At 47.0% G+C, this 22,073-nt stretch overlaps 1 protein-coding gene across 3 annotated transcripts in view; it reads left to right on the top strand.

The window, feature by feature from the left end:
• atp1a3b (ATPase Na+/K+ transporting subunit alpha 3b) overlaps positions 1-10,743 on the top strand; it is a 62,910-nt gene extending 52,167 nt beyond the window's left edge. For all 3 annotated transcript variants that reach the window (XM_073056065.1, XM_073056058.1, XM_073056066.1), the window contains 6 exons: positions 230-353; positions 2,739-2,884; positions 3,498-3,628; positions 4,523-4,624; positions 8,416-8,507; positions 8,864-10,743. In XM_073056065.1, coding sequence (XP_072912166.1) covers positions 230-353; positions 2,739-2,884; positions 3,498-3,628; positions 4,523-4,624; positions 8,416-8,507; positions 8,864-8,892 — 624 coding nt within the window. In that variant the 3' untranslated portion in view covers positions 8,893-10,743. The remainder of the gene's footprint in view (positions 1-229; positions 354-2,738; positions 2,885-3,497; positions 3,629-4,522; positions 4,625-8,415; positions 8,508-8,863) is intronic.
• Positions 10,744-22,073: the final 11,330 nt, after the last annotated feature.

Here is a 22,073-nt window from a genome sequence, read left to right as displayed (position 1 = left end):
GCAGGAGGGGCAGCTAGTAGGGGAGACTGTGGGTGGGGTGGTGGGAGGGAATGCAGGAGGGACGGCGAAGAATGGGAGCTTGCAGGAGGGACTGCAAAGAGGAGTGCCATAGGAGGGATGGCGAGGAATGGGAGCATTGTGCTGGAGGGAGGGACGATGAGGAGGGAGATTGCTACATTGTGGATTCTTGGCTTGTGGATAACTATGAGCTTCCTGGGATGGTCTGTAGGTACCCGCCATCTCATTGGCCTATGAAGCAGCTGAGAGTGACATCATGAAGCGTCAGCCCCGAAATCCTCGGATGGACAAGCTGGTGAATGAGAGGCTGATCAGCATTGCCTATGGACAGATCGGTACGTAGGGAGCCAGAATGTGGAAAGATTTGGGCTGCTGGAAGGGGACAGAGAGGTGACGGTGAATGACTAGAGGGAAAGAGAGAGTGATTACAATGAATCAGTGCAAAGGAGAGAGAGAAGTATCAGTATTACAGTTCAGTAAAGGTAACTACAGAGGCATGAGAGAGGAGCTGGTCATAGTTTATTGAAAGGGCACACTAGCAGGGATGACGGCAGAACGGTAATGCCTGGTGTTTATGGGGGCAATTTGGAAAGTGCAGGTTAGATATCTCATAAAGAAGAGGTATTCTACAGGGAGGTTGAGGCAGCTGTGGCTGACAAGGAAAATCAAAGCATAAAAGCAAAAAAGTGGGTGTATGATACAGCAAATATTAGTGGGAAGCTAGAGGATTGGGAAGCTTTTAAGAAAACAATAGAAGTCAACTAAAAAAATCAACTAGAGAAAAGATGATATATGACGGTAAGCTCGCCAACAATAGAGGATACCAAAAGATTTTTTCAGATGTATAAAGCATAAAAAAAAGCTAAGAGTGGATATCAGATTGATGGAAAATGAACTAGAGAGGTAGTAATTGGGGACAGAGAAATGTCGAATGTACTACTAAGTATTTTGCATCAGTCTTCATTTTAGAAGACACTAGTAGTATGCTGGATGTTTATGAGTGTAGTTGCTATTACTAAGTGGAAGATGCTTGGGAAGCTGAAAGTTTGAAGCTATATAATTCACCTCAACCAGATAAACTACATTCCAGGGTTCTGAACGAGGTATTTGAAGAGATTATGGAGGTGTGTGAGTGATCTTACAAAAATCATTAGATTCTGGAATTGTTCTGGAGAACTGAAAAATTGCAAATGTCACTTCAGTCTTGGATGGTGACAGAAGACAGGAAATTATAGACCAGTTAGCATGACTTCAGTGTTTGGCAAGATATCCATTACTAAGGATGAGGTTTTGGAGTAATTGGATGCACATGATAAAATAAGCTGAAGTCAGTATGGATTCCTTAAGGGGAAGTCTTGCCTGACAAACCTATTGGAGTTTTTTGAGCAAATAACTGGCAGGATTGACAAAGGAGAGTCAGTGGATGTTGTTTACTTGAATTTTCAGAAGGCCTTTGACACCATGTTGCACATGAGGCTGTTAAACAAGATGGGAGTCTATGCTATTACAGGAAAGATACTAGCATGGATAGATTGGCTGACTGGCAGAAGATAAAGAGTTGGAATAAGGGGGGGGCATTTCTGGTTGGCTGCTGGTGACTATTGCAGTTCTGCAGGGGTCTCTGTTGGATCCACACCTTCTGATATTTTTTGTTAATGATCTGGATGACAGAGTTGATGGCTTTGTGAGTAGGTTTGTGGATGATACAAAGATAGTTGTGTGGGCGGTGTAGGTAATACAGAAGAAGTAGGGATTATGCAGAAGGGCAGATAGATTAGGAAAAAGGGCAGAGAAGTGGCAGATGGAATACAGTGTCGGGAAGTGTATGGTCGTGCACCTTGATTAAAGGAATAAAGGTATAGACTATTTTCTAAAATGGGAGCGAATTCGGTGATGAGGATTGTAAATACAATATTCACCATTCAAGAATTCAAGAGGACCAGAATATAAAAACATGATGTAATGGTGAGGATTTATAAGGCATTGGTCAGACCATACTTGGAGTATTATGAGCAGCTTATGCCCAGAAAGAAAGTTCTGGCATTAGAGAGGGTCTAGAGGAGGTTCACAAGAGTGATTCCAAGGATGAAATAATTAATACGAGAGGAGTGTTTGATGGCTCTGGACCTGTAGTTGTTGAAGTTTAGAAAAATGGGGATGGGGGGGGGGGGGGGCTATGTCATTGAAACAAATTGAATATTGAAAGGCCTAGATTGAGTGGATGTGAAGAAGATGTTTTGTAGTGGGGGAATCTAGGACCAGAAGGCACAGCCTCAGAATAGAAGGACATCACTTTAGAACAGAAATGAGGAGGGATTTCTTTAGGGTGGAAAATCTGTGGAACTTATTGCCACAGATGGCTGTGGAGGCCAAGTCATATTTAAAGTGGTGGTTGATCATTTCTTGAATGGTAAGGGTACCAAAGTTTATGGGGAGAAGGCGGGAGAATGGGGTCGAGAGGGAAAATAAAAGATGGAATGGCAGGTCGGACTCAATGGGCTAATTGGCATACGTCTGCTCCTACCCCTAATGGTCCTATAGGCTCCCTGTCCCGTTCCCCATTTGGAAAAGGTAGTTCTTTGCCCCTTTTGGGTCTGTAGCTCAGAGTGAGTGTCAAGGTGGAAAGTGAGGTGGAGGGATGGTCTAGGATGCAGTGTGGGAACTAGATTCAGGGGGTGCATTCTGTGTGAAAGATGTGATGGTCTTGCTTTCTTCTACAGGAATGATCCAAGCCCTCGGAGGTTTCTTTGCATACTTTGTTATCCTGGCAGAGAACGGCTTCCTCCCAAAAAACCTGATTGGGATTCGACTGCACTGGGACGACAGGAATGTCAATGACCTGGAGGACAGTTACGGACAGCAGTGGGTGGGTAGGAACTCTGACTCCCCCAACCCCAACACCGCCTCACAGCTGGGAGCCCGCAGTAATGCCCCTGCCCTGGGTCTATGTGATGGGATGGTGTGGAGGGAGACTCACTGTGTTTGACCCCAGGAATCTGTAATTGGACAGTCGAGCAAAGCTGAATTTTGTACCTGACCCCGGGAGTGTGTGATGGGATGGTGTAGAGGGAGCTTCACTCTGTGTCTGACCCCGGGAGTGTGTGATGGGATGGTGTGGAGGGAGCTTCACTCTCTATCTGACCCTGGGAGTGTGTGATGGGACGGTGTGGAGGGTGTTTCACTCTGTGTCTGACCCCGGGAGTGTGTGATGGGACGGTGTGGAGGGTGTTTCACTCTGTGTCTGACCCCGGGAGTGTGTGATGGGACGGTGTGGAGGGAGCTTCACGCTCTATCTGACCCTGGGAGTGTGTGATGGGACGATGCAGGGGAAGCTTCATTTTGTGTCTGACCCTGAAGGGTAAGATGGGACAATGCGGAGTGACCCTTACTAAACTTATTTATGCTCTTTGTCTGCTTATTCTCGCCCTCTCTCTGCATCCCTCTTCTGCCCCTCCCTGCCATGGGCTTGTCACGCGCAGACATATGAGCAGCGTAAGATTGTGGAGTTTACTTGCCACACGTCTTTCTTCGTCAGCATTGTGGTGGTGCAGTGGGCTGACCTGTTGATCTGTAAGACCAGGAGGAACTCCATCTTCCAGCAGGGAATGAGGTGAGTCAGCAGTAATCTGGAAAACTCCCCCCTGCTGCATAGAGAGTGTTGCACTGAGGGGCTGTGAGGAAGGGGCGTCATGGGAGAGGCAGTGATGAGGGAGCACAGCGCTGATGGAGGGGCAGAGAGGAAGGATGGAGTGCTGTGAGAGGAGTGGGTCAAGAATGGGGTTGCAGGGTGGCTGAAAGGAGAGGAGAATTCGGGGGGGTGAGAGGGTGCGAAGTGGGGAGAGGATAGGTGGAGACGAACGCAGGAGAGGCAGTCAGGTGATTTGGTGGGCTGGTGTGAGGGAAGGGGTGAGTGAGACGATTTGGGGGTGGGGGTTGGTATGAGTAAGGGAGTGCCCCAGGATGAGGAAATGGGCTTGTGGGGGTGTGTGAGGTCAGGGCAGGGGGTAGGGAGACAACGAGTGGTAGGCTGATGAGAGCAGGGTGGGGAGATGGGAGAGGGATGAGGAAAAGGAGGGGGAGGGGTAGGAGATGGGGGTTTGGAGTGAGTGAAGAGACCGATGGGGTGAATGAGGAGATGGAAGGCTGGGAGAGGAGAGGGGGTGAGATGAGGTTGTTGTGGGTGGGAGATGTGAAGTTGTAGGGTATGAATGAGGGGGTGGGGGTGGGGGTGAACAAGGGGATGGGAAAACAGATATGTGGATGTGTGGGAGGGGAGAGATTCAGGAGAAGGAGCGGGCTTGTGGTTGAATGAGGGGTTAGGAGATAGGGAGGGGTGTGGGATGAGGAGAGCGAGGGTGTTGGTTGGGTTTGGAGAAGTGATGGGGTGGGTGGAGTGGGGGGAGATATGGAGAGCTGGGGATGAGGAGGGGTTTGAGAGAGGGTGTGGGTAAAGAGATCCATCCACTTTCCTCCCCCTCCCTCACTCATGTTCTGCTCCTGGCAGGAATAAGATCCTGATCTTTGGCCTTTTCGAGGAGACAGCACTAGCGGCCTTCCTCTCTTACTGTCCCGGCATGGACATCGCCCTGCGGATGTACCCCCTCAAGTAGGTGCTGGGGCCATAAGCTTCTCCTTCCCCTTCCCCATCCTGCCATCCCTGATCATTCCTCAGCGCAGCCGTAGGGTGGGGACGATGTAGGGAGGTGGATGGTCGGGGGTGTGTTTTATCGAGTTTGGGGTGAAGGTGAACTTTGGGGTGGGTGGGTGCAAAGACGTGGATGGTGTGTGTGCAGATTTGTATCCACATTAGAGTATGAACTCTCCCAGGACAGTGCCCGGGACAGATAGCGAACTGAGGTCTCCTTGCCTCTCCGGATGGAGGAACGAGCACCAATGGTCAGGTTTCTACACCTGATCATCCAGCCCCCAGAGGCAATAGAAAGCAGGTGGCCCTTCAGTCCGATTTCTCCGTGCTGGCTGTGATGCCCTCTAGATCATGCTGCCCTGCGGTGAGAGTGGGCATGCTCTGACAACTCCACTGTCAGGCCCCCATAGCACACATTCTGCCCTTCTGTCTCTCTCAGCTTGAGTGCGGTCAGTAGCTGTGCCTAGAGCCACGGAGGCTTCCTGAGTGTCTACAGTTTTTTCTGTCTGTCTGTCTGTCAATGAAGTGCAATTTGGTCCGGGGGGAGTTGGGTTAGAACATAGATCATAGAAGGGTCTATTTTTGCTCTAAGTGCCAACCTGTTAACCTGGTCACAACCTGCTAACTCTCCCCTCCTACACAGCCGATAACCCTCCATTTTCCTACATCCTTGTGCCTCTTAGATGTTCTTGATGTGTCAGCTTCTACTGGGAGAGCATTTCAGCCACTTATCACTCTCTGTGTTTTTTAAAAAAAAGCCTATCTCTAACAACCCCCACCCCCCCTAAACTTTCCTCCACTCCCTGATGGCCTCAGATATTGGCCCTGGGAAAAAGGAGCTGGCTGGCTATCTATGCCTCTCGTAATCTTATGCAACTCTATCAAGTTGCCTCATCCTCCTTCACTCCAAGAGAAAAGCCTAAACTCACTCAACTTTTCCTGATAAGACATGTTCTCTAATCTGGGCAGCATCCTGGTAAATTTCCTCTGCATTCTAAAGCTTCCATATCTTTCCTTAACTGAACACAATGCTCCAGGTGTGGTCTAACCAGAGTTTTACAGAACTGCAAGATTACGACGTGGCTCTTAAACTCAATTCCCCAACTAATGAAAGCCAATTCACCATGTGCCTTCTTAAACACCCTATCAACTAGCAGTGGACCTGAACTCTGAAGCCCCTTTGCTAAAGTTGGCCGAAATTGTCTGGAGTATGGTACAGAGGCACAGGGTCCCACTTAGGACAACCTCTGCACACATCCCCTGTCCTTACCGACCCTACCCTGCACTGCATGGTGACTGCCTAGCTCTGCAAACACCGCTCCACTTGTTCTGTGCCTAAAGTTCAAAGTAAATTTATTATCAAAGTACATATGTCACCATATACAACTCTGAGATTCCTCTTCTTGTGGGCAATCACAGCTAATACAAGAAACACGATAGAATCAGTGAAGGATCAAGCCCTGCAGGACAGACAACAACCAATGTACTAAAAAAACAAAAGGTGCAAATATAAAAAATAGAGCAAAAAGTAAAGAATAATAATAAAAATACTAACAAATAAATAAGCAATGAATATTGACAAGCTGACACTTTAGGGGTATTTAAGACTCCTTTAGAGTGAGTCTAGTTCAGTGGGAATAGTTACGTAAGTAACAGAGTGAGTGAAGTTATCCCCTCTGGATCTACAGTCTGATTTTTGAGGGGGTAATAACTGTTCCTGGATCTGGTAGTATTAGTCCTGTGGCTCTTATATCTTCTTCCGGATGGCAGCAGAGAGAAGAGAGCGTGGCCTGGATGGTGGGGGTCCTGAATGATGGATGCTACGTTCCTGTGACAATGCTCCATGTAGATGTGCTTAGTGGTGGTGAGGGCTTTACCTGAGATGGACTGGGCCATATCCACTACTTTACTCTTCCATTCAAAGGCATTGGTGTTTCCATATCAGGCCGTGATACAACTGGTCAATATACTCTCCACCTCACATCCATAGAAAATTATGAGAGTTTTGGATGACTTGCCAAATCTTTGCAATCTTCTAAGAAAGTAGAGGTGTTGCTGTGCTTTCTTTGTAAGGCACTTAACCTGCTGGACCCAGAACAGATCCTCTGAAATAGTAACACCAAGGAATTTAAAGTTGTTGACACTCTCCACTTCTAATCCTCCCATGAGGACTGGCTCATGGACCTCTGGTTTCCTCCTCCTGAGGTCAATAATCAGCTCCCTGGTCTTGCTGACATTGAGTGAGAGGTTATTGTTTTAGCACCACTCCACCAGATTTTCAATCTCACTCCTGTGGGCTGATCCTTCTTCAGTACCTTAAACATTGACTATTCATTTCTGAGGAAATCAAGGATCTAGTTGCACAAGGAGGTATTAAGGCCTAGGTGTTGAAACTCATTGATTAGTTTTGAGGGGATGATAGTATTTAATGCTGAGCTGTAGTCAATGAAAAGCATTCTGAGGTATGCATCTTTGCTGTCCAGCTGTTCCAGGATTGAGTGAAGAGGCAATGAAATGGCATCTGCTGTGACAGTAGGCAAATTGAAGCAGATTCAAGTCGTTTCTCAGGCAGGAGTTGATTTGTTTCATCACCAACATCTCAAAACACTTCATCACAGTAGATGTAAGTGCTACTGGACCTTAGTCATTGAGGCAGATTACCATGTTCTTCTTGGGCACTGGTATAATCGAAGCCTGCTTGAAGCAGGCAGGTACCCTAGACTGCCAAAGCAAGAGGATAAAGATCTCAGTGAACATTCCAGCCAGTTGATCAGGCCTTTAGTACTTGGCCAGGTGCCCTTTCTAGGCCGGATGCTTTCCATGAGCGCACCTGCCTGAAGAATGCTCTTACATCGGCCTCAGATACTGAAATCACAGGGTCACTGGGGGCTGTGGAAGTTTGCAAAGGTGCCTCTACGTTGTGGTGGTCAAAGCGAGCGTAAAAGGCATTGAGCTCATCTGGGAGTGAAGCCTTGTCACCCATGCCATTTGGTTTCACTTTGCAGGAAGTGACAGTGTTCAAGTCCTGCCAAAAGCTGTCAAGCATCCTTTGGTAATACGGGTTTAGTCCGGAATTGCCACTTTGCACATAAGGTGGCTTCTGGAGATCATACCTGGATCTTTTGTATTTAGCTTGGTTGCCAGACCCGAATGCCACTGATCTGGCCGTCAGCAGATTGCAGATTTCATGGTACATCCAGGGCTTCTGGTTAGGGAAGAGTGAATAATTTTGTGGGGACACGCTTGTCTACAACTGTTTTTTATAAAGTCTGTGACAAGCATGGTGAATTTGTTTGACTCCTCTGAGTCCTTGCACATGGCCGAGTCTACCAATTCAAAGCAATCCCATCGCTCTTCCTCAGCCTCCTGCTACCTTTGTTGTCCCTATTTCTGGAACCTTGCTCTTCATCCTCTGCCTGTATGCAGGGAGAAGGAGGGCAGCTCAGTGATCAGATTTCCCAAAATGGGATAGTAGACATTCCTAGCTGTAGTGTAACAGTGGCTGAGTTTGTTGGGACCCCTGCTGTGGCAGGTGATACGTTGGTGACAACTGGGCAGAGATTTCTTAAATTGTGTTGAGTTCCATCCGGCCGAAATAGGTCCTGATGCACGTTGTTTTGGACGCAGCTCTTCGAAACATCTTTTTGCAGATGCTGCATTTGCTGAGGTACTGAGGCAGGGCTGGGGGGGGTGGAGCTTTCTCTCCCTGCTCAATCTAATGTTTTCTCTGCCCTCCCTCTCCTCAACTACAGGCCCAACTGGTGGTTCTGCGCATTCCCGTATAGCTTCCTGATCTTTGTGTACGACGAAATCCGAAAGCTCATTCTCCGCAGGAACCCAGGAGGTGAGGATGTATGCCAGCGCGAGTGTGTCAGTGTTTTGAGTGGGTGAGACCTGTCTCCAGCGGGGGCTCTGTGTGTGTGTGTGTGAGAAGACGTGCCGCCCAGTGAGTGTGCGTGTGTGTGCTTTTCTGTGTGGGGTGGCGTGTGTCTGTTTCTGTGTGGGGTATTTATGCTCCCTACATCATCCTGGAGCAGTGGGATCTGGTGTTGGCCGTCTGAATCACAGATATGTGCGTTGAATGCTGGGTTTGTTCTATGGGGTGGTGTATACTCGGGACTAGGAATGTACAGGTAGGCTGCTTGCTGGACCATATGAATCCCTCCAACTAAATGCTGCCTCTCCCCTTGTGTTCCACAGGCTGGGTGGAGAGAGAGACTTACTACTGAGACCCCTCCGCCCACATCTCCCTCTGATCTCCCCTCTCCCTTTCGCCCCGTTGGAGGAACAACATCCAGATGGGAGAGACCTTGGACTTCTTACCTCGGAACCCTCCACAACCCACTCCATCTCATCCCTGCAGTGTCCCCCCCACATCCGGCCAGAATGTTGTTGGAAGCTGCGGTGAGACGGGAACCTAACCCCACTTCATGTTCCTGGTTCAAGATGAGACCCCTGACCCCCAATTTGCTGCCCTGGTTCGCAGTGAAACTCCTGATCCCAAATTACACACAGACCCCCTTTTCTTACACGTACATAGACAGACCACTGACTCAATATTACATGGGCTGCTCAAGATGCCTACACGGACCTCGTCCCCCCTCCCCAATCCCATACTTGCCTCCCTCCATTGTACCTGTCCCCTGCCACCAACCATGAATTGTTCTGTTGAAGTCTCTTTGCCTGCTTCCCTTCCTACCTCTTGAGTGCTCCCTCACTCTGTTTCAGAGCTGACCCTGTTCCCCCTCCCTCAGTCACTCACTGATTATGCCCCCACCATCAGCCTGAGTTCAGGGTCGTTGGACAGACCCTGTCCCGATTTGGCACTACCCTGACCCGTCCCACTCCTGGATCCATGATCTCCACCCCCAGGCTCAGCTGTGAGGTGATGTTTTAGCCAAGCAGACCTCGAGACCACGGGTAACCTTGTCTTCGGCTTGTACTAAGGGCCCTGGCTCAGCGGCAACTTCTGCTACTCCCCTCCACTCCTCTCTGGCATCCTCCCCAACCCCCTGGAATAGGCCACGGACTCACCCTCAGTGCAGCTTCGAGTGGGTGGAGCCACCTCCCCGACCATCCGGGGCCTGTGTTTGGACTCGCCACAGAACCAGGCACGATCCCCGTAGCCTGCGGTCGACCATCGTGCAACCTGTGTTGGAACAGCTTGAAACCCATAGCAACCTGCGTTGGACAGCAGCCTGTGTTTGGCTCGCATTCAGCCCACCACGGCCTGTGTTTGACTGGTGCACAACCCACCGTAGTCTCCGTTTAACCAATGCGTGACCCTGTACGGTCTGCGTTTGACTCTTCCCAAGGCCTGTGCTAGGACACTCGGGTAACAGGGATCTCGGGCTAGTTTGGCGTAACTCCTTGTGCTGGAGCTTCAGGGTGCACGTGGGATCAGGATCGAGAGGAGCCAGCCTCCCCCTCCCCCAACTCTCCAATCTCTCAGCCTCTCCTACCCCAGTCCTGGGGTGTGCCACTTAGGAAAGACAGGCAGAGACCATTTCCCTCTCTCCCACCCACCACCCTCTGCACGGTGAGTCTCCAACCTGCAGCGTAGTACCTTGGCCCACTCCGTGTCAGTGACAGCTCTCCCGAGCAGTGACATGGGAATGTTGTTCCGTGCGGTCTCCAGGGAGATCTCCTCCCCAACCTTTCCCTCCACCGGGGATCTCTGGGCAACTCCAGTGGTTGGTCCCCCTCATCTCCACCCTCTCTGGGACGTAAGTGTGCACCTCCTCACCTCACCGTACCCGTTGCACCCTTGGGACACCAGGTTCCCTCAATCTCTGGGATAGGTGCGTGCACTGTCCTAAGCCTTCCCAGCCCCCCACCTTGTCTCCCTGGGACACCAAGGGTCAGCCCTTCTCCAGACGATCGATGGTTTGTGTAGGTTTGTATTGTTGTGATTTTGTTGCCCCTCCTCCCCCCATACCCATCCTCCCACCCCTCCAAACCCCCTGTGCTTGCTGTCCGACCTGTGTAACTAGAACCAAAACCCCCTCAGCCTCCCCTCCCCTCCCCTCCCACCCCACGGCATCTCCTACCGAGGGAATAAAACTGACTGTTTAATATAACCACTCTCTGCCTCTCAATTTATTTTTCTGCCTCGAGGCGGGGTTAATTTGGTAAACCGCTGCAGATTGGGCTGACTTGAGCAGAGCAGGGAGTGAGCACATGGGCAAAAGGCTCTTTACAGTCAGAACGGTTTACTGTCACTGACATTAGTCATGAAATGTGTCTTTGTGGCAGCAGTACAGTGCAGGCATAAAAGATTACCAGAAGTTACAATAAGAACAAAAATAAATAGTCCAAAAGGAGAGTAGTGAGGTAGTATTCATGGACGTTCAGAAATACGATGGCAGAGGGGAAGAATGTTGAGCCTAGGTTTTCAGGTACTTGGATGATCTGAAAAGGGGGCATATCCTGGGTGCTGAGGGTTCTTAATGATGGGTGCTGCCTTTTGAAGATGTCAAGGGTTTGGAGGGTTGTGCCCATGATGGAGCTGACTGAGTCTGCATCCTCTTCTGATCCTGTGCCTTGGAGCCTCCCTACCAAAAGTTGATGTTCACCACAATGCACCTGTCAACATTTGCTAGAGTCTTTACGGACATACCAAATCTCCTCAAGCTCCTAGTGAGAAATCCCTTCATTGTAATTTTTGGGCCCAGGATAGATCTTTTGAGATGTTAATTCCCAAAATGTTGAAGCTCTCCACTGTTCGACCCCTCATTGAGGGCTGGCGCGCGTTTCCTGACTACTCATTCTTGAAGTCCACAGATGGACTCTCTGACCACCTCTGCAGGATGTGGCGAGATACAGACAGGCTAGGTATGTGGAGATTCATATTCATACACCACAAAAACAGGCCTTTCAGCCAATTCATCCATGCTGATTCTGTTGTCCACCAAGCTAGTTCCATCTGCCTGCATTTGGTCTGTATCATTCCAAAGCAGGGGTTCCTAACTGCTGTTAATGACTGTCCAAGTGTCTAAGAGTTACAGGAGGCAAACAGGTTCTTTGGCCCAGCTGGTTTGACCCAGTTGCCTGCCTGAATTACTCCTATTTGCCAGCATTTGGTCCATGTCCTGAATATTCAGATTCTGAAATCCCTCAAAAATTCCTATTCATGTCCCTATACAAATGTCTTTTCAATATTGTAGTCCTACCTCCCCATTACCACTTCCTCTGGCAGCTCATTCACCCACGTACAACTCTGTGTGGGAAGCCTGCTCCTCGAGTCCTCTTCAACTAAGTCTTTCCCCTCTCACCTTAAATCTGTACCCTACCCTGGGGGAGGGACTGTGAACCATCCTGCTTATCTACATCCTTCATGATTTTATAAGGAATGGACACTGAGTGCAATGAGCAGGGGAATTATGCTCCAAACATTCACTGGCCAGACCACAGGTGCAGCACTGTGTACAGTTCTGGTCTCCTCACTACAGGAAGGAAGTGACTGACTGCACTGGAGGGGCTCCAGAGGAAGTTCCCTAGGATGTTGCCTGGAGGTATTGGAGAAGCCAGGTCTGTTTTCCCTGGAGCTGAGGAGGTTAAGGATGCAATTGAAGTGTAAAAAATGCAGGCTATGGAGAATGTCACAAACACAAACACGGGCCCTGATGAAGGGTCTTGGCCCGAAACATTCGACTATTTACTCTTCTCCATAGGTGCTGCCTGGCCTGCCGAGTTCATCCTGATTGCGTGTGCGCGTGGCTATAGACAGGATAATCTGCCGAAAACATTTTCCCGTGTCAGAGGCAAATAAAACTAGATGAGACAAATTTCAGGGAAGGGAGTAAAGATATAGAGGGGATCTGAGGGGGACCTTTTCCACCTAGAGAGTACGAGTACTTGGAACACGCTGCTGGGGAGAGTGGTGGAAACAGTCACTGACAGCTTTGAAGAAGTGTTTAGGTAAACACTTGAATCCCGAGGCATGGAAAAGTATGGACCATGATGGGATTAATACAGATGGGAGCCCACTGGTTGGATATGGTGGGCCAAATAGCCTTCTTCCATGCTATGATGTGGCAGGCTGGGTATCATGGGGAAAAATGTGAGGGCAACAACTCTGCTGGGAAAAGCATTAAGCTGGTATATCAGTATTAGTATCTCCCGTACTGAGGCACAGGATGTATGGTACACCAAATGCATTACAGGAGACTGGAATTCACCAGTCTTTACTGTGAATTTATGTAACATCAACCCTTGACAAAAACTGACATCAATACACACCTTTTGCAATTTTTATTTGTTTAGTTATTTTTACCTCTCGTAAATTCCCTGGAAGTTGTGAAGTCATGTTGCAACTGCATAAAACTCTAGTTAGGCCCTACCTGGAGTACTGTGTGCAGTTCCAGTCACCGGGTTACAGGAAGGATGTGGAGACCTTTCAGAGGGTGCAGCAGAGGCAGACCAGGTTACAGCTTATGTGCTGTAAGAAGTGGTTTACCAACTTGACTGGGCTGTTTTCTCAAGAAGGGCAGAAGCTGAGGATTGACATGATAGAAGTTGATATACTAGGGGTTTAGAGAGAGTAGCCTTTTTCCACGGGTGGTATTACAAGCAGAATTAAAAGCAGGGCTGTATACAAGTAGACGCAGTGTGTCATGAGACTGTCAGGAAAGACAGGCAGATGATAGGACAAAATTGCAGTTTATTGTCACCAAATAATTGATACTAGAGCGTGCATATCATCACAGCGATACTTGATTCTGCGCTTTGTGCTCCCTGGAGTACAAATCGAAGTAAATATAATAAAAGTTTAAATTATAAATCATAATTAGAAAATAGAAAAGGGAAAGTAAGGTAGTGCAAGTCAGGTCTGGACATTTGGAAGGTACGGCCCAGATCCGGGTCAGGATCCATTCGGCAGTCTCATCACAGTTGGAAAGAAGCTGTTCCCAAATCTGGCCGTATGAATCTTCATGCTCCTGAACCTTCTCCCGGAGGGAAGAGGGACAAAAAGTGTGTTGGCTGGGTGGGTCGTGTCCTTGATTATCCTGGCAGCACATTCTCCGACAGCGTGCGGTGTAAAGTGAGTCCGAGGATGGAAGATTAATGGGATGAGTTGCTGTGCAACGGGACAAAATTAGAAAGGGTGACGAATAAAGGACTGAAGGTGCTATACTGCATGCAAATATATAGAATAAGATATATAATCTTGTAGCGCAGCTAGAGATTGGCAGGTATATATTGTGGGCATCACAGTCATGGTTGAAATAAGATTACAGTTGGCAGCTTAACATTCAAGGATACACATTGTTTTGAAAGGACAAACAGGCTCAGTTGGTACAAAAAAATGAAATCAAATCCTTAGAAAGATGACATACAAGGCGTGGAATTGTTGGGGATAGAGTTAAGGAGCTGCAAGGGTAAAAAGACCCTGGTGGGAGTTATATACAGGCCTCCAAACAGTAGCCAGGATATGGGTGACAAATTAGAATGGAAGATAGAAAATTCATTTCAATAGTCATGGGGATTTCAACATTGAGGTGGATTGGGAAAATCAGCCTTGTGCTGAATTTCAAGAGACAGAATTTGTATAATGCCTGTGAGATGGCTGCAGTTTCCTGGGAGTAATTCTGAAGGTGCAGGATAGATATATCCCAAAGAAGACAATGCATTCTTCAGGCAAGGGAAGTCAAAGCCAACATAAAAGCAAAAGATAAAGCACAAAAATTAGTGGGAAGTTAGTGTACATGGAAGGCAAGCTAAACAATAATAAGGTATGTGAAGAGAAAGATGATAGTTAAGAACAATGTTGGGCCCTTGAAGAATGAATTGGGTGAAATTGTTATGGGAAACAGAGAAATGGCAGAAGAATTTAATATGTACTTTAGATCTGTTTTCATTAAGGAAGACACAAGCAATCTCCCAAATGTATGGATGGGCCAAGGACATAGGGTAACATAGGAAATGAAACAGATTGACATTCGGAAGGAAACGGTGATGAGAAGACTGATGGGACTGAAGGCTGACAAATCCCCAGGTCCAGATGGTCTGCACCCTAGGGTACTAAAGAAGATGGCCCTGGAAATTGTGGATGCATTGGTAATCATTTTCCAATGTTCCTTAGATTCAGGATCAATTCCTGAGGATTGGAGAATGGCTAATGTTATCCCACTTTTTAAGAAAGGAGGGAGGGAGAAAACAGAGAACTATCAACCTGTCAGCCTGACATCGGTGGTGGAAAAGATGCTAGAGTCCATTATTAAGGATGAAATAGTGGCATATCTAGATAGCAGTGATAGGATTGGGCCAAGCCAGCATGGATTTACCAAGGGTAAATCATGCTTGACTAATCTGTTGGAGTTTTTCGAGGATGTAACCAGGAAGTTAGACGGGGGAGATCCAGTGGATGTAGTGTACCTCGATTTTCAGAAGGCATTTGATAAGGTCCCACATAGAAGATTGGTGGGTAAAATCAAAGCTCAGGGCATCGGGGGGAAGGCATTGACATGGATAGAAAACTGGTTGGCAGAAAGCAAAGGGTAGCGGTGAATGGGTGTTACTCGGAATGGCAGGTGGTGACTAGTGGGGTGCCACAGGGCTCGGTATTGGGATCACAGCTGTTTACCATTTACGTTAACGATTTGGATGAAGGCATAGAAAATAACATCAGCAAATTTGCTGATGATACTAAGCTGGGTGGCAGTGTGACATGTGATGAGGATGTTAGGAGAATTCAGGGTGACTTGGATAGGCTCAGTGAGTGGGCAGATACTTGGCAGATGGCGTTTAATGTGAATAAGTGTGAGGTTATCCACTTTGGGAGTAAGAACAGGAAGGCAGATTATTATCTGAACGGTATAGAGTTGGGTAAGGGAGTAATACAAAGAGATCTCGGAGTCCTTGTTCATCAGTCACTGAAGGCGAATGAGCAAGTGCAGCAGGCAGAGAAGAAGGCTAATGGAATGTTGGCCTTTATTACAAAGGGAATTGAGTACAAGAGCAAGGAAATCCTCTTGCATTTGTACAGAGCCCTGGTGAGACCACATCTGGAGTATTGTGTACAGTTTTGGTCTCCAGGGTTAAGGAAGGACATCCTGGCTGTAGAGGAAGTGCAGCGTAGATTCACGAGGTTAATTCCTGGGATGTCTGGACTGTCTTACGCAGAGAGGTTAGAGAGACTGGGCTTGTACATGCTGGAATTAAGGAGATTGAGAGGGGATCTGATTGAAACATATAAGATTATTAAGAGATTGGACAAGATAGAGGCAGGAAATATGTTCCCGTTGCTGGGAGAGTCCAGTACCAGAGGGCATGGTTTGAGAATAAGGGGTAGGTCATTTAGGACAGAGTTAAGGAAAAACTTCTTCTCCCAGAGAGTTGTGGGGGTGTGGAATGCACTGCCTCGGAAGGCAGTGGAGGCCAATTCTCTGGATGCTTTCAAGAAGGAGCTAGATAGGTATCTTATGGATAGGGGAATCAAGGGATATGGGGACAAGGCAGGAACCGGGTATTGATAGGAATTGATCAGCCATGATTTCAAAATGGCGGTGCAGGCTCGAAGGGCCGAATGGTCTACTTCTGCACCTATTGTCAATAATATTCAAGAGGATATCAAACATTTTTCAGATATATAAAGAGTAAAAGAAAGGGGAGATTAGATAATGGTTTGGCATAGACTGGATGGGTCAAAGGGCCTGTTTCAGTGCTGTACCTTTCTATGACTATGATTCTATGACTGCTGGAAAATGACACTGTCAGTAATGGGGGGGGAAGGAAATGTCGGATGAACTAAACGAGCATTTTACATCAGTCTTCTCTGTGGAAGACACCAGCAGAATGCTGGAAGTTTGAAACTGTCAGGGAGCAGAAGTGAATGTAGTTGCTGTTACTAGGGAGAAGGTGCTTGGGAAGCTGAAAGGTCTGAAGGCAGGTAAATCAACTGGACCAGATGGACTACAGCCCAGGGTTCTGAAAGAGATTGCGGAAACATTAATGATTTTTCAAGAACCGAGAGATTCTGGCATAGTTCTGGAAGACTGGAAATAGTGCAATCCTTCTTCAGGAAGGAAAGGAGGCAGAAGAATGAAAATTATAGGCGAGTTAGCCTGAACTCAGTGGTTGGGAAGATGTTGGAGTCAATTGTTAAGGATGATGTTTCAGGGTACTTGGAGGCATATGATAAAATAGGCCAAAGTCAACATGGTTTCCTTCAGAGAAAATCTTGCCTGGAAAATCTGTTGGAATTCTTTGAGGAAATAACAGGCAGGACAGACGAAGGAGAAAAGGTGGATGTGGTGTACTGGATTTTCAGAAGGCCTTTGACAAGGTGCCGCACATGAGGCTGCTTAACAGGTAAGAGCCCATGATATTACAGAAAAGATACTAGCGTGGATAGAAGATTGGCAGGAGGCAAAGGTTGGGAATAAAGGGACCCTTCTCTGATTAGCTCCATGTGAATAGTGGTGTGGTATTGGTTCCACAGATGGAATTGTTTTAACCATTCTGTCACTGATTTGGGTGATGGAATTAATGGCTTTGTGGCCATGTTTGTGGATGAAGTGGAAGAGCAAGTGGTGTTGAGGAAGCAGAGAGGCTGCAGAAAGACTTTGATTAGGGGAATGACTAAAGAAGTGGTAGATGGAATACAGTGTAGGGAAGTGTACGGTCATGCACTTTGGTAGAAGTAATAAAAACAGACTATTTTCTAAATGGGAAGAAAGCTCAAAAATCCGAGGAGCAAAGGGACTTGGGAGTCCTCATGCAGGATTCCCTAAAGGTTAACTTGAAGGTTGAGTCTGTGGTGAGGAAGCCAAATGCCATGTTAGCATGTATTTCAAGAGAACTAGAATATAAAAACAAGGATGTAATGCTGAGGCTTTATAAAGCTCTGGTGAGGCCTCACGGAGTACTGTGAACAGTTTTGGACCCCGTATCTCAGAAAGGATGTGCTGATATTTGGAGCGAGTTCAAAGGAGGTTCATGAAACTGATCCCGGGAATGAAATGCTTATTGTTTGAGGAGCATTTAATGGCTCTGGCTGGAATTTAGAAGAATGAGGCAGCAGGGGGGGTGTGGGTTTCATTGAAACGTGTTGAAAGGCCTAGATAGAGTGGATGTGGAGAGGACGTTTCTGAGAGTGGGGTAGTTTAGGAACAACCTCAGAATAGAAGTACCTCTATTTAAAACAGAGATGAAGAGTGGGGTAGTGAATCTGTGGAATTTATAGACAGGCAGCTGTGGATGCCAGGTCGTTGGGTGTATTTAAGGTGGAGTGTATACACCTTAGTTGATTAAACATCCTTATTTGTTTAAATAATTCTTTACAGTTTATTTGTATAAATATGCAAATTGCACACGTCACCATGTGATAAGCGCTCACCTTGCCTGAAGTAAACTTGAAGTTCAACCTGCATCCATGATTCCCATGTCTTCCTTTGAATTAGTTTAATGTTCTCAAGGTACAAAACATAACTGTGGCAACAAGGTATTTTTAAAATGAACCTGAGATGGCTACCAACCTGTTTAAAGCACAGTGAGACATTCAAACAAAAAAAAAAGTAGCAAGAGGTGATCGAGTTAGAAAAATTAGTGTAGCATGTGTTCTCCGGAAGGGAAGACACGATCAAACAAGCTGCGCAAACATATAAAGTAATAAATAATAATCAATAAATATTGAGAACATGAGATGAAGAGTCTTTAAAACTGAGTCTATAGGTTGTGGGGTCATTTCAATGATGGGGCAAGTGAAGTAGAGTGAAGTTATTCCCTTTGGTTCAAGAGCCTGATGGTTGAGAGGTAATAGCCGTCCCTGAACTGGGTGGTGCGAGTCCTGAGGCTCCTGTAACTTCTTCCTGATGGTAGCAGTGAGAAGAGAGCATGGCCTCGTAGGTGGGCATCCTGATGATAGATGCTGCTTTTCTGCAACAATGCTCTGTGTAGATGTGCTCAATAGTTGGGATGGATTTACTCATGATGGACTGGGCTATATTCACTACTTTTTGTAGGCTTTTCCATTCAACGATATTGGTGTTTCCATATCAGGCTGTGGTGTACTGTCCACCACACATTCATAGAAGATTGTCAATGTTTTTGATGACAGGCTAAATGTTTGCAAACTTCGAAGAAAGTGGAGGTACTGCTGTGCTTTCTTTGTAATGACACTAACCTGTTGGACCCAGGACAGTTCCTCTGAAATACTAACACCAAGGAATCTAAAGTTGCTGACCCTCTCCACCTCTAGTGCTCTGCTGACCTCAGTGCTGGCTCACGGACCTCTGGTCTCCTTCTCTTCAGCTCCTTGACTTGCTGAGGTTGTTGTTATGGCACCACTCAGCCAGATTTTCAATCACCCTCCTATATGTTGATTCATCATCACCTTTGAATTGGCCGACCACAGTGGTGTCCTCAGCAAACTTGAATATGGCATTGGAGCAGTGCTTAGCCACACAGTCAAAGGTGTAAAGTGAGTAGAGTATGGTGCAGCTGTGCTGATGGAGATTGTGGAGAAGATGGTGTTCCCAATGTGAGGGTCTGCAAGTGAGAAAATTGAGGATCCAATTGCACAAGGATGCACTGAGGCCAAAACCTTGATTGTTTAGTTTTGAGGGGATGATGGTATTTAATGCTGAGCTGTAGTCAGTAACGAGCATCCTGATGTATGCATCTTTCCCGTCCAGATGTTCCAAGGTTAAGTGACAAGCCAATAAGATTGCATCTGCTGTGGACCATTTGCTCTGATAGGCAAATTGGAGTGACCCAAGTTGTTTCTCAGGCAGGAGTTGATATGTTCCATCACCAATCTCAGAAAACATTTCATCACTGTGGATGTACAGTAAGTGCAACTGCACAATAGTCATTTTGAGGCAGGTTACCAGTTTCTTCTTGGGCACTAGTATAGAAAAGTACATCATAGAAACAGGCCCTTTGGCCCATCTAGTCCATGCCAAACCACCTATCTGCATTGGGACCATAGCATTGGTATAAGTGAAGTCTGCTTGAAGCAGGTAGGTAACTCAGACTGCCGAAGCGGGAGGTTAAAGATCTGAGTGAACACTTTAGCCAGTTAATCAGCACAGGTATTTAGTACTTGGCCAGTACCCCATCTCAGCTGAATGCTTTTTGGGGTTTCACACTCCTGAAGGCTGCTTGCACATCAGCCTCAGAGATTGAACCATAGAACATTACAGCACAGAAGCAGGCCTCGTGACCCTTCTTGGCTGTGCCGAACCATTTTTCTGCCTACTGAGGGCTGTGGGAGTTTGTGATGGTTCCTCCATATTTTGATGGTCAAAGCAAGCATAGAAGGCATTGAGCTCACCTGGAAATGAAGCCCTATAGTCACCCATGTCACTTGATTTAAGATACAAGAGGTGATAGCATTCAAGACCTGCAACAACTGTCGAGCATCCTTCATTGTTCAAGTTTGGTCCAGAATTCTCACCTTGCCCGCGAGATGGCTTTCACATCTGGACCTCTGGTAACTTTCTTTGTCACCAGATTTTTATTTCATTTTTATTTTTGTTTTTGTTCTGTTTAAGAGTTAATTTTAATTCCCTGAACAAGGGATCTCTGAAGTACAAATTGTATCGGTAAGTGTTGAGCTGTTACTACAGGAGACAGCAGATTCTGGAATCTGGAGAGACAAACAAGATGCAGGAGAATCTCAGAGGGTGTGGCAGATCTACGTCAGTGAGAGCAAGCTCAGACAAGGCAACTCCATCAGTCCTGGTTCTCTGGATCCCCCATTTATGAGACATTTTAATTCTCCTCCCCATTCCCACACTGACTTGTTTTGCTGTGGTTCCCTCTACTGCTAGGTCAAGGATCAACATAAACCAGGAACTGCAAAAATTACAGGGGAAATCTTAATTAGCTGAAGTGGGCTGAGAAATGGAGCTGAAGACCAGAAGACAAAGGAGCAGAACTAGACCCATAAGCCCGCTCTACCATTTCATTGTGGCTGATCCAGTTTCCTCTCAACCCCATACTGCCTTCTCCCTGTAACCTTCCTCATGCTGACTAATCAAGAACCTATCAAATACTCCTCATATGATAAGCCTTTCATTCCTGGAATCATTTACATGAACCTCTCTTGAATCTTTTGAAAAGTCAGCACAAAACTGCTCATAATCCTCCAGGTGTGGCCTCACCAGTGCCTCAGCATTACATTCTAATTTTGATATTCTCGTCCTCTCGAAATGAATGTGAACATTTCACTTGACTTCCTCACCACCGACTCAGTCTGTAAGTTACACATTACAGAATCCTACACGAGGACTCCTGAATCCCTTTGTAGTTCGGATTCTTGAATTTTCTCTTCATTTAAAAAATAGTTTATGCTTTTATTCCTTTTACCGAAGTGTATGATCGTCCATTTCTCAACCCTGTAATCCATCTGCTACTTCTTTGCTCATCTTTCTAATCTGTCTATGCCCTTCTGCAGCCTCCCTCATTCCTCAACACTACCTGCCCCTCCACCCATCTCCATACAGTCTGCAAACTTGGCCAAAAAGCCATCAATCCATTGCCTAAATCATTGACAATGTTATAAGGATATAATGATGAGAGAGGCAGAGAGAGAATCTGTAATTACTGACAAATACCTAATCTCAACTAAAAAACATGTGGGTTCACAAACAAACTACCTGTGTGCACACCACTAGGATTTTCTGAACAGTCAAGAAAGAGAAAAGGTGTTACTTGGGAAAGGAGTCTATGCTGGCCGGGTATTCCTCGTGGTCCCCCTCAGATTCCCACATGTCCATGGTGTCCTCCACAACCACAATGGTTACTCTCTGGTGGTTGGAGAGCATTCACTCTCTCATATCTGAAGCTCCTGACTCTTATAGTGTTCCTCATCAGTTCAAATGATGCATCTTCATTCTATTGGCTTAAGGTCACCTGACCTACCTGGGTCATATCCTTTTTGGCTCTGGTACAGGGCTACAATCAGCATTGTTCTGGTCCACATGTCCCTCCCCACAGAACTCCCACCTGGCACTTATCCCTGCAAGCGCAAATGCTACACCCGTCCCCACACCTCCCCCCTTACCACCATTCCGGGCCCCAGACAGTCCTTCACCTGCGAGTCTGCCGGAGTCGTCTATTGCGTCCGGTGCGGCCTCCTCTACATCGGCGAGACCCGATGCAGATTTGAGTGAATAGCAATCCACTCATCTCTCACAAAGGCAACTGTCCAGTCAAATGGAGGGGTCACTCAGGGTATCCAGACCGCACACCACATCTCTGGATAGCATCTGAAAGCCCATGTTAAAAAATAGCAACGAGCATTTCTGAGTTCCAGTGGCTCTCAGCAGTTAGGATGTGGAAGGAAATGGCAGAGTCAGTGATGCCGAGGCCGCCCTGACGAAGTTGGAGGAGCCGTTAGTCTGCTTCGTGACTGCTGAGTGTGTGGTTGGAAAATCACCATCTCATCCACAAGGCTTGGTAG

This window comes from Hemitrygon akajei, chromosome 1, assembly GCF_048418815.1.
Source record: "Hemitrygon akajei chromosome 1, sHemAka1.3, whole genome shotgun sequence".
In the NCBI taxonomy this organism is placed as follows: Eukaryota; Metazoa; Chordata; class Chondrichthyes; order Myliobatiformes; family Dasyatidae; genus Hemitrygon; species Hemitrygon akajei.
This window is presented reverse-complemented; position numbering and strand designations above follow the sequence as displayed.